The 14,811-nt window shown below is 57.2% G+C and overlaps 1 protein-coding gene across 1 annotated transcript; it reads right to left on the bottom strand.

Moving 5' to 3' along the window:
- Positions 1-906: 906 nt before the first annotated feature.
- On the bottom strand, positions 907-6,905 carry SP7 (Sp7 transcription factor). The gene is made up of 2 exons (XM_065888078.1): positions 6,885-6,905; positions 907-2,181 (listed from the first exon to the last, which is right to left on the bottom strand). The coding sequence occupies exons 1-2, from the start codon at positions 6,903-6,905 to the stop codon at positions 907-909; spliced, it is 1,296 nt and encodes a 431-aa protein (XP_065744150.1).
- Positions 6,906-14,811: the final 7,906 nt, after the last annotated feature.

Below are 14,811 nucleotides of genomic sequence, written 5' to 3'. Positions count from 1 at the left end.
CACCATTAACTGAGACCCTGATGATAGAAATTCTATTAACAAGATCTCACTATCACTTTTTCTAGACAGGGATGCATTTGGCTAAAATTTCCATAGCAGAAATGGACCCGCTTCCCTCCCCAGCTCACCCTACCTGACCTGTCATCATAACTTAGATAAATAGAATTATTATTATTACTATTCATTTCTCTTGGAACATAGGGGTTAAATATACAGGCCTGGGGGCAGCCTCCCTGACCCTGGGGTCACCCCATCTTTGGGATCAGATCCCCACTGGTCTGCCCCCCTCTTGGTACCCTGCTCCCTGCCAGGTCACTTACCCCAATCCCCCAACTCTGGTCCCTAATGAAGAGGCCACCAGGGGGCAATAAATTATCATCATCATTGTGTTTGTAAAAAGGAAAAATGCTCTGGAGCATGGAAGGCAATGGACTACGAAGTCCACTGAGGAGACTGGAGCCTGGAAGCTAAGGGATAGTGGTGGAAGCTAAGGGATAGTGGTAAATAAGCTTGGGAAGCAGAAAAGATGCATGTCAAGGAGTTAGTGAGATGGAGAAATAAAGTGTTGGGAGCCCAAATGGAGAGAAAATGAGTTGGTGTGGTAAGAGCAGAGGAGAGAGAAACTGAGCAGTGGCGAGGAAAAAGCTTCAGAAGCCCTGAGAGCAGAAATCAGGCAAGAGGTGAGGGCCTAAGATGAGAGTTTGTAGAAGGGGCCCATGGCAAGGGGGAGGAAGTGAGAGGAGGAGGCATGCGAGGAGATACCCAGGCCCAGAATGATGGGGGGAGAGATGGAGCGAGTCCCAAAGGGCAGCATGCATGGGGCAAAGGGAGTGAGGGGCAAGCAGTGGTCCACAGAGCCAGGAGAGACTGGCAAGGCAGCCCAGGGGCTGGAAACCTCCACTCGGCTCAGATCTCCAGCAGGTTGCTCTGCTCTGGGCTGCCTTCAGGGACTTTTTCTGCGGGTGCCGGTGAGGCCGGAGGTCGGGGCGTCTGACTGGCCTCTTCTTCCCCGGCGCTGCGGCCCTCCCCCAGCTCCTTGGGGCCGCTGGGTGGGGGTCCTGGGCCTGGCTCGCCGTGGGTGCGTTGGTGTTTGCTCAGGTGGTCGCTTCGGGTAAAGCGCTTGGAGCAGAGCAGGCAGGTGAACTTCTTCTCCCGGGTGTGAGTGCGCACGTGGCGCTCCAGCTCGTCCGAACGGGTGAACCTCTTGCCGCAGAAGAGCCAGTTGCAGACGAAGGGCCTCTCGCCCGTGTGCCAGCGCAAGTGGGCCTTCAGATGGGAGGCCTTGCCGTACACTTTGCCGCAGCCCGGAATGTGGCAGCTGTGGATCGGCTTCTTCCGCAGCCCGGCCGCCGCGGCGCCCAGGCGCTCTAGCTCCTGGCAGTTGGGGCAGTCGCAGGACGAGCGCCCTGCTCCACTGCCCCCGTAGCCAGCACTGCCCCCTGTGCCTGCACCCCGAGGGGGTTTGGCTCCACCACTCCCCTCCAGCTGCCCGCTGTTGCCCACCGCCTTGGGTTTATAGACATCTTGGGGCAAGACATGCTGGGGCCCTGGCTGCAGGAGGTGGGGAGCTGGGTAGGGGGCAGGATTAAGGGGGGCAAAGTCGGACGGGTAGGTGGGCAGCTGGGGGTTCAGTGGAGGCTGAGCAGGGCCTGCGGGTAGTGTCCCTTGCAGCCCATCACCCTGGCCCTGCCCGCCACCTAGCCAGTTGCCCCCAGGGTGCATGTCCCACCAAGGAGTAGGAGCATTGCCAGGGCCCGGTGAGATGCCTGCGTGGATGCCTGCCTTGTACCAGGAGCCATAGGGGTGTGCCATGTCCAGAGAGGTGTAGACACTGGGCAGGCAGTCAGAAGAGCTGTGCCCCTTGGGCACTAGTAGCCCAGGGTCCTGGGTGCCCGTGGGCCCAGGGAATGAGTGGGAAAAGGGAGGGTAGTCATTGGCATAGCCCGAGGTGGGTGCTGGAGGACTGCCTGCAGGTGAGAGGAGCCCATTGGTGCTTGAAAAGGGGGCTGGGTAGGCATCGCCCATGGTTTTGGGGGCCGAAAGGTCACTGCCCAGAGAGTATGGCTTCTTTGTGCCTGCTTTGCCCAGTGTCGCTGAGTCCCGCAGAGGGCTGGAGCCACCAAATTTACTGCATGCCGCTGTCAGCATGGCCAGGGGACTGGAGCCATGATGAGCTTCCTCCTGTGGAGAGAGGGAAGCAATGTTTAGGGGCAGAGGAGGACGCGCGCAGAAGGACCGTGCACCCCAGAGGCTTGGACAACAGAAGAAGGGGGTCAAGGAAGAGTTGAAGAGGATGGGGAATCAGAGGTGGGGAGGGGCGGCACTGAGGACTGGGGCCCAGGGCAGAGCTCAGATGGAGTCTGGAAAAAGAGCAAAGGACCAAGACAGCGGCCTAACACCCAACCCAGCAGGCAGGAAGCAGAGCTCCCTGTGGTGCTGGGGGTGTGTGTAAGGGCCTCTGAGGAACGGGAGACGCTTCTTAAATAGCCATGAGAAGAGCTGGGGATAGAGGCAGCACTTGGGTGCGGTGAGAATTAGAGATCCTGACCCCTGGAAGTGGGTTGGGAGCAGAGGCCGTGGTCGGGGACTCGGAGAGGAAAGATGAGGCTGAAAAGGCAGCCTGGGAAGAAGGTGAAGTCGTAGCGGACTGTAGGTCCCCGCGTTCCAGATTTTCCCAGCTTGACCCCTTATTCACTTCCTGTCTCTGCTTGGTCTCCTGACTAAGGCAGTGGCCTGGTCTCCCCGAAGCGGCGTCCTCATGTCCTTGGTAAGGAATCTCTTTCTCTTGGCAGGGACCCTGGGGCTGGGGAGCAAGAGGAAGTGAGGGCAGAGACACTGGGACATTGAGAGGGAACAGGGCTGCCGCCAAGCCAGGACTGTGGCTGAGGCAAGAATGTCTTTCAAGCGGGCATTGGGCACCTCCTGCTTTGTGGAGCCAGCTGGTACCCCTTTGGGAGGGCTGGGAGAGCTGAAGTCCTCATGCCCCTGCAGGGCAGGGAACTGGGATGGCTAAGATACCAGCTCACAGCCACACACCCCCATGCCTCAGCGTACCCTAACACACAGAGGCCACAGAGCTCGTCTCTCTTCACCCCTCCAGCGCAGGGAGTGAAGGAAGATGCATGTAGTTACGGGGCATGGGAGTCTTTTAGAAACACACACAATGCCCTTCGTGCCCATCGTGCTGCTGCTACAAGGCCAGACCACTCTGAGATCACCATCTCTCAGGAGCTCATGGTACCCCTCCCTGAGTCAGACTTGGGACACCCTCCTGGGCGATGGATGCCCTCCCGGATCCCAGGCTGGCATAGATAGGCATCCATTACTGAGAATCCCACCAAAAAAAAAAGATGCCCTCAAAAGCTGACCCCGTACAGTTCCTTAACTGGGGCCTTCAAAAACTGAAAAAGAACCCGAGAATCCAGGGTTCGCAGACCTGCCTGCTAGCTCCTAGCACGTGGTATGTGCTGTATGTGCCCGTGACACCGATCCTAGAGGTAGATCTGGGGTCTAAAGGTTGCAGTGAGGGGTGTGCGCAGTCGCCAGTCTTGCACTGTTCCGCAAATGCAAACCTGCTGCTCCCCCTGTCTAGTTACCTCTCTCTGAGGTCCTGTTGACCCCATGGACTCCCAAATTTGAGCCACTGAAAGCGTCCTCAAATCTGGCAAAAGCCCTGCATCCTGCCCAGCCAGGATTTCCCTGGAGCCTCTCATCTCCCAAGCAGAGGGTAGGTAAGGCAGGGTAGCTGATGGGGCAGGAGAGAAAGCCTAGCAGAAAGGAGAGGTAAAGACGTGGAGTTCAAAGGAGAGAGGCAGAGACCCAGAGACACCTGGAGCAGAGGACCCTGCAGGGTGAAGAGCTGACGTAAAAGCCCCCAGGGGGGAAAGTGAAAACAGAGGGGCAGCTGGCCCTCAGGGGCAGAAATGGGCAGGGACCCAAAAGAGAAGAAAGCAAAAAAAACGACAAAAGGGACCGAGAGAGAAGAAAGCAAAATAAACAAAGACAGAGAGGTGATGGAAAGAGACTGGGCAAGGAAGGCACAGGAAAACAGAGGAAAAGAAAGGAGGGAGAAAAAAGAAAAGGGGGAGGGGGAGGGGGAGGAGGAAGGCAGATTTCCTACCTAAGAGAAAATCCCCAGGGCGCTGGGCCCCAGAAAACCCCCAGACCAGGCCACTCCTCCCTCCTTCTCCCCCTGACCACCCCCTCCCCCTCTGCCTGCCCGGCCCGGCTCCGTTGGTTTCCCTGCGGTCGGTTTATTTTTAAAAACGCCGACGCCGTCCCCCCCGCCCGGCCCTCACACTGTGGCCACAGGGGCCTCAGCCAAGCCCAGGGACCCCACCCAGCCGTGGGGAGGGAAGGAGGGGTGAAAGAAGGCCAGCAGCCCCAGGCCAACGGGAGACCCCAGCACTGGGGAGCGGAGGCCCCCAGGGCCCCTGAGGGCAGGGAAGGGGGAGCAAGGCGCCAGACCACTCAGACGGTTCTGGAGTTCCTGGAGGCCAAGAGCTGGGCACCTGGCTAAGTTTCACCACAGCCTCGGTTTCCTTCTCTTGCTGCTTGGGCTCTTCTGAGAACTGGGGAGAGGGTCCTGGTTAAAGATTCTAAATACTCGTCCACGACCTCACACCGGGGGCCCAGGAGTCCACCTTCCAGTCGCTTTTCCTCTCACTTCCACCCACCATCCATTGAAAACAATGACAACCACAAGAAAACAGGCTTCAGGTACTGAAGGGAGAGCCTGTGGAGAAGGAACAAGACAAGGAGCTGTCCCAGCTCTCTCACTCACACAGGGAGGAGAGCCCCCTCTTTCCACTGACCTCCCACGAGAATGTTCACTGGACATCTGAGCGTTGACTGGCCGTAGGTTCTGGACACCCAAGGTCGCAGTTTCCACTTCTCCACTCTCCACCTCCTCCCAAGTTGCTTAGTTTTCCCACCTTCCAAGTGTCCATCCCCAGCTAGCCCCCACTCCCATTTCTCCCTCCACCCTGTTCCTCTGCATCTCACTGAGCCCAGGTGAGCCTTCCATCAAGCTCTCCTCTCTGAAACCCCAAGTTCTTCCCACTGCCAAAGAGGACTTCCGGATGGGGGCGGGAGAAGAAGGTTGAGGGCCCAGGCGCCCCCCAGAATAGGTGAAAGAGACAGAGGCTAGAAGCCTTGGTGTTGGGGGCATCTCCAGCTCACGGGGAGTGAGGGACATGAAAGCCCAGTTTCCATGACACACTCCTCTTGCCAAGTGCTACCCAAATCCCGTGTCTTTTCAACAGGCCTTTGGCCCAGCCGCTCCTGCAGGCACCAGTGCCATGCTGGCAACTCTGACATGAAGCCCATGCCCACTGACACTGCCCCTGCCTTGGGTGGACCCAGGATTTCCATGCACCTTAGTCCTCCAGCTTCCTCAAGACCAACCCCAGTGTTTCAATGATATGGTTCAACTGAGAGTGTCCTGGGGGTGAGCGATCTGCCTCCTGGCAGCAGGGGGTAGAGCACAGCACCTGAGGCCTCCTGACTGGGTTATGGTGTCCGCCCCATTGCCTTGCATGCCATTCCCTCAGACTCAGTCACAAACTCGCTATCCACCAGACTTCCACACAACATTCCCCACTTGGACTAACAGACACTCAGGTGTCCCAGCTTATACACACACACCCCTGTGCTCTCACAAAGCCAGCCACGCGTGCGGGTGTGCGGCTTTACATTCTGCCACTTACATGCAGGCCAGTGAACACAGGTGTTAAAAAAGACTCCCAGTCTATCTCACACACACCTCTCCTGCAGGCTGCATGAGTCGGCTTCCTGTCTGGCCCATCACCCCTTGGACCTGAGCTAGTGCACCGGGAGCAGAGATGGGGCCTTCAGAGGCGCCCAGGAATACAGAAGGTCAAGGCTACTGCTGGGAGTTGATCTTTGGGGAGGGCTCTGTGGTCCCAAATTCCTGCGGAGGGACCCAGAAAGCAGAGGTGGTGACGGAGACACAGAGTCAGAGACCCAGAAGCTAGGAGAACTCAGGACATTCAAACAGGCTCTGAGTGACCCTGAGTCCCCCTTTCCAACTATGTGCCATGAGTCTCCCAGAAGCCCCGGCAGAGTCAGACATTTCTCAAGCCCCCAACCCCTGACCCCCATGGTACCCTAGTTCCCTCCATCCCCAGTGCCAGAGGCAAGGGATGCTGGGGTCCCGGCCTGGAGGGGAAGTGGCTCAGTCCGCCCTGGAGCCTCCCACTCCCAAAATAGAGCCGAGTTTGTCTTTGGCTGAAAGCTAAATATTTGTGAGCCGGGCAGGCGGCCTCAGACCCTGGCCCTCCTCCTTGGTTGCCTCTCAGGCCTGGGCCCAGTTCCTCTGGTCAGCCCCCCACATGCAGGGACTGCCCTCTCCCTTCTCTCATTGCCCACCTCCTCTCCTACGAGCCCAGAAGCCCAGCCCCCTCCCCACCTACAAGCCAGACGGGACACTGCCTAGGCTGAGTCCCGAGAGCCGGGACCCCCAAGGAACCGTGTACTCACTGCTACTCTGTGCTCACTCAGCCAGTCCTCTGGCCTTCTTTCTCTCCCCCCGTCTGCTACCAGCTTATCTGTCTCCCACTCCTCTCTCCGCAGCCCCCCACTCCTTTCTGCTCCCTTTTCCACTCCTCAGAGTTGGTGTGCTTGGCTGACCTTAGGGGTCCATGCCTTCTAAGCTAATCCCCTCTCATCCTCCTGTGACTATTCTCTGACCCCTGGCCCTGCTCTCTCCTCCCCTCTCCTGCCCCCTGCTCCTCACTCCTCTGACCCCTGGAAGTGACAAGCACCACGGCAACTGTCTGTGTGAGTTGGGAGGTGGGAAGTGGACAGGAATTAGGACCATGAAGATCATGGCTGGTGTCCTGGGGGTCGGAGGGGGCAGTTACCTCAAGCAGGGAGGACGCCATCCTGAGGCTGGGGAACGGGTCCCAAGGAGCCAGGCAGATGGAGAGAGCTGAGCCGGAGACAGAGGGAGAGGGAGAGGGAGGGAGAATGGGAGAATGGGAGAGAAGAGATCTAAAGTTAGAAGGGACTGGGGGTAGGGGCTGGGGGGGGCTGCTCTCTGTCTGTAGGGATCCACCCTCTAATTACAGCTTTCCCAGCGGAGAAGGCTCCGGATCCAATGAGCAGGGCGAGAGAGGGAGGCAGAGGGTCCACATTTCCTGCTCCAGTTGCTGAGCTCCCCAAAGAAGGGATCTGGGCGGGAGAGGAGAAACGGGGCTCCCAGAGAAGGGCTGGAAGCAGGAGCGGGTAGGGACAGGGCAAGTTGTCAGGGTGTGCTGGGGGGCGCTGAGGGCAAAGCGGAGGGACGGCGGGCCCAGGTGTCCCACACCCTGCCCCCAGCGATCCCATCAGCATCTGTGGGAACCCCTCCCAGACACAGCTCCCCAGTGTCCTGTACCTGGGGGATCTGGGGCTGGGTGTCCTGGGTCTCTCCTCCCTGGAGGTCTGGCACTGGGAGTGCTGGCAAGGGGTCGCCTGAGGGTCCTGGGAGGGCTTCGCTCCTCTCCTAGGCCAGCTCCACTCCTGTTGCCACTCAGGCTCTGATCCTAGAATCCTCCTTTGACTCCAGAGTCCTGGCTGCTGGTCGGCGGGCGGCGGGGCTGCTGCTGCTGCTTCTGCTGCCGCCGCTGCTGCCGCCGCCGCTGCTGCCGCTGAGGGAAGGAACAGGAGGGAAAAGGAACAAACCCCAAACCACTAATTAGAGATCCGGGGGGGGGGGATGGGGGATTGGGGACGACACTCACACAGAGAGACTGGAGCACACTGACACACACGCTCATGGACAGACAGGATGATACGTGTGCCCACACGCACAGTGCTATGCACCCGGGCACAGCCACCACCGTGGTGAGTGAACGGAGACGAACTCACACAAATGATCACAGCGACATGGCTGGAGGCACACAAGCCACACACACACCCGAGCTGACCACAGAGATGCTTGCTTCCCCAGTCACCCACCTCGAGATCAGGAGTGCAGTGTGTACGTGTGCTGTGAAAGCCAGGAGGGGGAGTGGGCACTGAGGTGGAGGCTTCCGCTGCCCAGGCTTTTAGGGTCACTGAGGTAGGTTCCAGAGCAAGGCCTGGAGGTGGGGGAGAGCTTGGCACAGGTTTGGGGCTCGCCAATCTTCCTCCCAATGCCTGACTTTTTCACTCTTGGGAAGTGGCACCTAGGCCTGCCTCACTTTGTGGGGCAGAAGCTAGATCTTCTGGTTCTGAGAAAATTTAAGGCAGGCAGGAGTGAGGGTAAGGGCAGGAGGTCATTGGGTCAACTCATCCAAGCCTGAGCCTAGCCTCTTTGGATTAGCCCCCCCAAAGGGAGGCCCTAGCCTCCATTGTTCCTTGCCGGTTACCATCCCTGGGCCCTTCTTGGCCACACATCAAATCTCCATCCTTTGATGCAGTGATCAAAGTGCTCACTTCTCATGAGGGATCATGCTTTCCAGGAGGGAGCGCCTGGTTCCCCTTCTCATTGTCATGCATCAGTTACCTCTGCAGAAGGAAGAATCGAAGTTAGAGCTTAGGCAGGACTTCCCAACTTTGACTTCTCATCAAAATGGGGAAGAAAAGAAAGTCAACCAGTTGGAAGAGGGAAATTCAAAAAGTCTATTAACTGAAACCTGGGCCCTAAGGTAAGTTTATGGGAGAGAGAGGACCGGGCAGCCAAGTGGTAGAGCCAGCATCTCTCCCACGGAGGCGCCCAGCCAGCTGGGGTTGTTTTGCAAGTTCTTCCCCAACACACCCCTCTCCTGCTCTCGGCCCTGCCCATCAGAGGAATGGAGCCTGGTCCTTCCCCCGCAACCCTTTCCCTCACTCCCCAACCAGTCCCCTCACTTTCTCTTCCTGGGTGCCCACTTCCGGGCTCCTTTTACTCTCCCAGATCAGCTCCTCAAGGCAAAGGTGGGAAGCGGACCGGAGCAGCTGGACGTCCAGGGAGGGTTAACTGCAGTTTAACCAGCGGGCAGGATCAAAGTTCAGGGGAGGAGGGGGTGGGGGTGGGGGTAGGGGGAGCAGTTCGGGATTCCAGCCCCATGATTTAATTTCCCCCAAGGAAGCCTGGGGGCCCAACTTTTGAGGAGAGGGTTAGGGAACCAGGGTGACTGGCAGACACCAGTCTCCCAGGAAAAGGAGCAAAAGAAGAAACACAGAAAGACTGAGAGGCATACAGCGCAAATGAAACAATCCAAGAAAATCAGAAGAGAAGCGAGGGATATAACAGGGAGAGAAGAGAGGAAAACAGAAGACCAGTATGTGGCTTAAAAAAAGACAGAGAGCAGAAAAAATGAAAAAAAAGGAAAAGAAATAGGCCCAGAGGAACAAAGATGAGGAGACAGTGGCTTCAGAAGGACAGGACAGGGAAAACAGCCGGACGCCTGGTCAGGGCCAGCGGAGGCAGAGGGTCAAAACGGCCAGGCAGGTGGGGGGCAGGGATGGAGTATAAATAGTGCATAATTGTGTCTGACGATTACACGGGCCACCCCACCCGTCTGCCCAAGAGGAAGTGCCCGTGGTGGGGTGTCCCATGACCTCGAAGTCTCCCCCTGGTGGGGGGTGCTTCTGAGCCTGAGGTGTCAGATGGATTTCTGGGCGCCCACGCGAGCGGGCTCAGAGTTGGGGAGGAAAAGGGGAAGCTTTGGAGGAATTACTGCACCGCCAGCAGAAAGCCAGACGCTTTCAGATCAGGCAGGCAACTGAGGCAGAGGAGCAAAGTCTAGACTCCAGAGAAGAGATGGCAGGTGAGAGAGGGGTTGGGGAGGAAAGGAAGAAACTAAAGGGGAAAAGGAGGCAGGATGAAAGGAGGTGGGGGGTTGAGGAGAGGAGATGGGGGCAGGGATGGTCAGCCTTCACCACTTCCTTTGGGGATCTGGATTCCTAATCCTACCTGGGAAGGAGCAGGGGTGCTAGGGAAGGACAAGGAAGGAGCAGGGTCCCCAGCAAGATGTGAGCCAGGGCCCCTGATGTGCCGACCCCAGTAGGAGAGTCCCTGGACACAGCGCCCCCTCCCAAGAGTCTGCGCCAAAGCCGGGCAGAGGGGCTGCCTGAAGCCCCCAGCTGCCTCCCTCAGGACCCTGGGTTCTGACTTCTTCCACACCCTTGTTTAAGATAGTCCTGCAGCCCAGCTGAGGCCTTGCTATTCCTGGGCCCAGACCCCCGCCTCCTTCCCAGTGCCCCCAGAGGCTGGGGTCAACAACTGGGAGCCCTGACCAAGGACCTGCCTCCACCCTCGCAGGCCTCCCTCAGCCCAGCCTCCCAGGGGGTGGGGCAGCCAGGCAGAGGCGCCATGTGGCAGGGGCGGGTAGAGGCTGCGGCTCTGGTCCTTCCAGTATAAACCCCCTAGGCATCTGGTTTCTATCCACCACCCCCCACCACCCTGGGGGCCCCTCAGCCTCCGCCCATGGCCACCCAGACGCTGAGCTCCAGAGATGGACGCCCCTGAAGGAAGGGGTGGGATGGTGCCTTTCTGATCTTTCAACCCCAGGACTGGGCTGAACCACAGGGACCGCTCCCTTCCCTCCCTCCCTCGCCTAGAAGAATCAGGGTGGGATTTCTAGGTTAGAGGGGGTTGAATCTGGAACCTGCCTCAGTTCTCTTTAGCTGTTTTTGGAAAGGTCAGTGAGGGTGGAGAGAGAGTGAACACTGGGGAGAGAGGTCTACCTCCCTCCTCCTCAGGGAAGCGACCTCCTTCCACGCCACTGCCCTCCGCCCACCATCCTAGGCTGGGCTTCCTCTGAGAGCCCCAATCCAGAGGGACTCCTAACTCTTCCTTTGTTGTTATGAGTTTGGCTACCCTAGAGAGAGTCACCAGCAAATAGCGAACAAAGCCCTGAGATACAGATCGACACGTTCTCTAATACGTACCTAATGAGGGACACACTTTCAGATACACTCTTGCACACATGCTGAATTATGAACATACATCCACTCGGCAGGCATCCACCCTGACACACACGGATATAAATACATACGTTATACAGATGAGGCTTACACCAAGACACTGAACCTAACCTCCAATCACAAAAATGCACTCACACCAGCATACATACATGCAGATGGACTCGCAGTTAGCTACAATACCCCTCAGGGACTCACACAGACTCACATCAATACACACATTTACAGATACGGCAAACATCACAGACATACACACAGGTCTAACATCACAAGCTTACAGCTCGAGAAATCCCGGAGGTCTCCTAGAGGGGATTTAGGGACGCCTTCCTACAAGAATCTGGGCATAAGGGTGATGTGACAGGCACTGCTAGTCCTACAAATTGTTGCCTGCAATTCCTACTAGTGTAGTGTACCTTTGGGGACTCGCTGATCCTTTATTCTCCATATCCACCAGAGTTCAGAGACCCAGATGGTCCTAGCAAACTCCCTGGCCCTGGGGAACCCCCGCATCCACACCCCCACCCAGACCCCCCCTGCTCTGCGGCCCCGCTGACTCATCTCTCCCTCTGTGGAGCTCCCCAACCACAGGGGCCTGGAAGAGAAGCTTGGAAAGTTGCGCTCATGTCCCGGGCCCCTGGTCTGGCCAATACCCCCCCATGCACCCAGGCCCAACCCTTGTCTCCAGTGGAGACACTAGTGACAGAGAACACAGAGGGGACAGGAAAGAAGAAGGCACCCAGAGTCAGGGAAACTTGAAAGACAAAGGGAGAGACACAGGGGGAAACAGAGATGGTGGGACTACAGATAAGAGACCTTGAGGGACAGCTGCTAATCTGAGAGGGTCCTCCAAAAGTAACAGGGCTGGTGACCAGGGAAACTTGCTCCTTGGGTGGGGGGAAGATCCACTCATGACCTTGGGATTTGGACACTGCTCGGTGCCTTGACATTCTGAGACTAGGCTCAGGGAGCTTGGGGAAGATAATCCCGTTCTGGATGGCAAAGCTGAGGACACAGGGAAGAAGGGAAGCTTTTAGGAGGCCAGCAACCTCTGTATAGGACAGCTTGAAAAAGGAGCTCCCCACCCTAATGTTCACATAAGCACATTTAGGTATGTGTGATACCTCAGCTCCCTCCCTCTCTGCTGCGTCTCCCCTTCGCTTCTTCCAGTGCCTGGGCTAAAATGCAGGACTCCTGGTGCTGGCCCTGGTTCCCCTCTGCTCTGAGCCTCAGTCTCCTTAGTTGACATTTCAGCCCTGAGATAATATAGCAGTTCCAAGGGAGTCAGATCAAGAATCAGAAAAAGTGCTCTGGGAGGGGGAGGAAGAAGCAGGGATGGCCAGGGACAAAGAGGGAAATGGATGGAAGGGTAACACTGAGAGGCCTGATGCTGGAACAGAGGAACCTGCACTGGGTAGGCGTTTCAAAAGGATCAGCATGGAATTAAGACTCTGGTCATCTCGGTCATCTCTAGCAAGTGCCTCTTTGTAAGAATGATACCCTGGAATCTGATGCATGAAATATATTACTGTCTTTAAACAAAGAGAATTTGGGGTGTCAGGGTCCTCATCACATTTTCTATCCTTAGCAATGGGGCTAAACAACCCAAGGCAACGGTCCTTCAAAATCTTAGACATACTCCGCCCCAATCCCCTGATTTCTCTGACCTGCTTAGATTCTTCTTAGAAGAACAGTTTTTTAAGATGTAGACTAGGGCTTCCCTAGTGGCGCAGTGGTTGAGAGTCCACCTGCCGATGCAGGGGACACGGGTTCGTGCCCCGGTCCGGGAGGATCCCATATGCCGCGGAGCGGCTGGGCCCGTGAGCCATGGCCGCTGAGCGTCCGGAGCCTGTGCTCCGCAACGGGAGAGGCCACAACCGTGAGAGCGCCGCGTACCACAAAAAAAAAAAAAAAAAAGATATAGACTAGACCCGAAGAACATTCTTTCATTCAACAAATGCTCAGCAAGCACCTACTTTGTGCCACGCATGCAGGGCTAGGCTCAGGCTTGCAACCACGAACAATACAGACCCAGTCCTTTGCCTCACAAACCAGCAACCAACGTAGAGTGGAAAGTATCTTAAGAGAGTAAGTACTAGATGTTACTGGAGACAAAAAAATGAATCTAAGCCAGTGTTGGGAGAATCAAGGAAGGCTTCCTGGAAGCAGGGATGACTAGGTAAAGAAACTGAAGGACGAATAGGAGTCAGCCAGGTGAAGAGAGGAAGAGTGTTACATGCAGGGGGAAGAGTGTATGCAAAGGCCCAGAGGTCTGAGGGATTAATGACATTTTAAGGTGCTGAGAGTTGAGTGTGACTAGAGCACAGACAGTAGGGGCTGATGGAGAAGGTCTGATCAGCAGTGCAAGGGATCTGAACTAGATGCTCAGGGCAACATATGGGAATATCTGTATTTCAGAAAGATGACCCTGGCTGCATAGAAGAGAATGGACTAGGGACTTAGAGCCCGGCAGTTCTGGGCAAATCAGCTGTTTACTATGGTGTAAGGTTGGGCAAGCTGTTTAACCTTTGATGCCTTGGATTCTTCTTCTTTAGAATGGGGAAACATAATATAGCAACCTCCCAGGGTTGTTATAAGGATTAGGAATAATACATGTGGAACTCTTACCACAGGGTTTGGCACTTCGTAGTTGTTCCATAAATGGTGCCTAATAGTATTGTCAGAGTTTGAAGGAGGGCAAAATCAGAGGCAAGACCAGTTTACAGTGGCAGCCCAGGCAAGAGGTGAGAAGGTGTGGCCTGCAGCAACAAAGGGGGTGAGTAAAAGTCAATGGAAAGGTGATATGTAGGAGGTGGTATAGACAAGATTTGGTGATTGATTGGATGTGAGAAGTGAGGAAGACCAAGCAGTCATGGATGACTTCTCTTGATAAGTGTGTTGGTGTGGGCACGAGCACACAGGACGTGCGGGCACGTGAGAGGTATCTATTCAGTTCTGAAAATGGCCCCTTGACAGCCAGCTGCTGGGTCGGGTCAACAGAGTGAAGGACCATGCTGCATCTGAGGACCTGGCCTCCGGCCTCCCAGGAGAACCCCCAACACACACGCTCTGCCTTAACCCCTCTTTAACTATTTCCTTTTCCCTTCTTCACCCATCCCTCCCTCCCTCCCCTCGCCTCCCACCCACCCCCACCCCCCTTCTCCTCTCCTACGAAGAAACTCTCTGTAAGTTCGAAGTCTGCACAGGCCATGCTTCTCCATCCTTCTTTTTTCCTCTGCCCGGGTTAATGAGAGTCTTGGGGGCTCAGCCACCGCCATTCCCCCCCACACACCCTCAGTCGGACGCCCCCCGCTGGATCCCAAAGCAATCACTGCTTGACTTTCTAGGCGGGGAGATTTGAGGCCGGGCGAGCGGTAAGGCTAAGGCAAGACTGGCGCTCTCAGACCTAGCTCTAGCTGTTGCGCGGATGGGTGCCCCGGGACCAGCAGATCGCGAGGTTTGGGACCTCCCCAGCCGCCACACGCAGTCTGGGCTGGGCTCGGGGCGGCCGGAGACGTCGCCTCCCAGCCGTGCCTCAGTGTCCCCGCGCGTGGCCGGGAGGCGGAGGGGCGGGCCGGCCGGGGGCAGGGGGCGGGGCGCGGGCGGGGCCGGCCGGGCCGGGCGCCCGGGCAGGAGGCAGCTGCATATCTGCGGTCCCGACCACAATTGCTGGGAGTCGCGTCCCGGAGACTGGCGGCGCTGACTCTGCCCGCTGCGGCCGCCGCGCCGATTAGAGCCCGAGAGAGAGCGCCAACCGGGGGGAGGGGGGAGGAGGCGGCGGCGGGGAGCTGTGTGCCCCTTTCCTCTCAGCCGCAGCCAGTGCCCCCCAGCGGCCCCGCCCAGTCCTTTCTCCACCGCCTGAACCTAGGGCGGGAGTCCTGCCTCCCCGGCCCAGGCGTCCTCCTCTGGACCCTGCAGGGC

The sequence above is a fragment of the Phocoena phocoena genome, chromosome 11 (genome assembly GCF_963924675.1).
Source record: "Phocoena phocoena chromosome 11, mPhoPho1.1, whole genome shotgun sequence".
Lineage (NCBI taxonomy): Eukaryota > Metazoa > Chordata > Mammalia > Artiodactyla > Phocoenidae > Phocoena > Phocoena phocoena.
The sequence above is the reverse complement of the archived record's forward strand: the minus strand, read 5'-3'. Positions and strand labels throughout refer to the sequence as shown.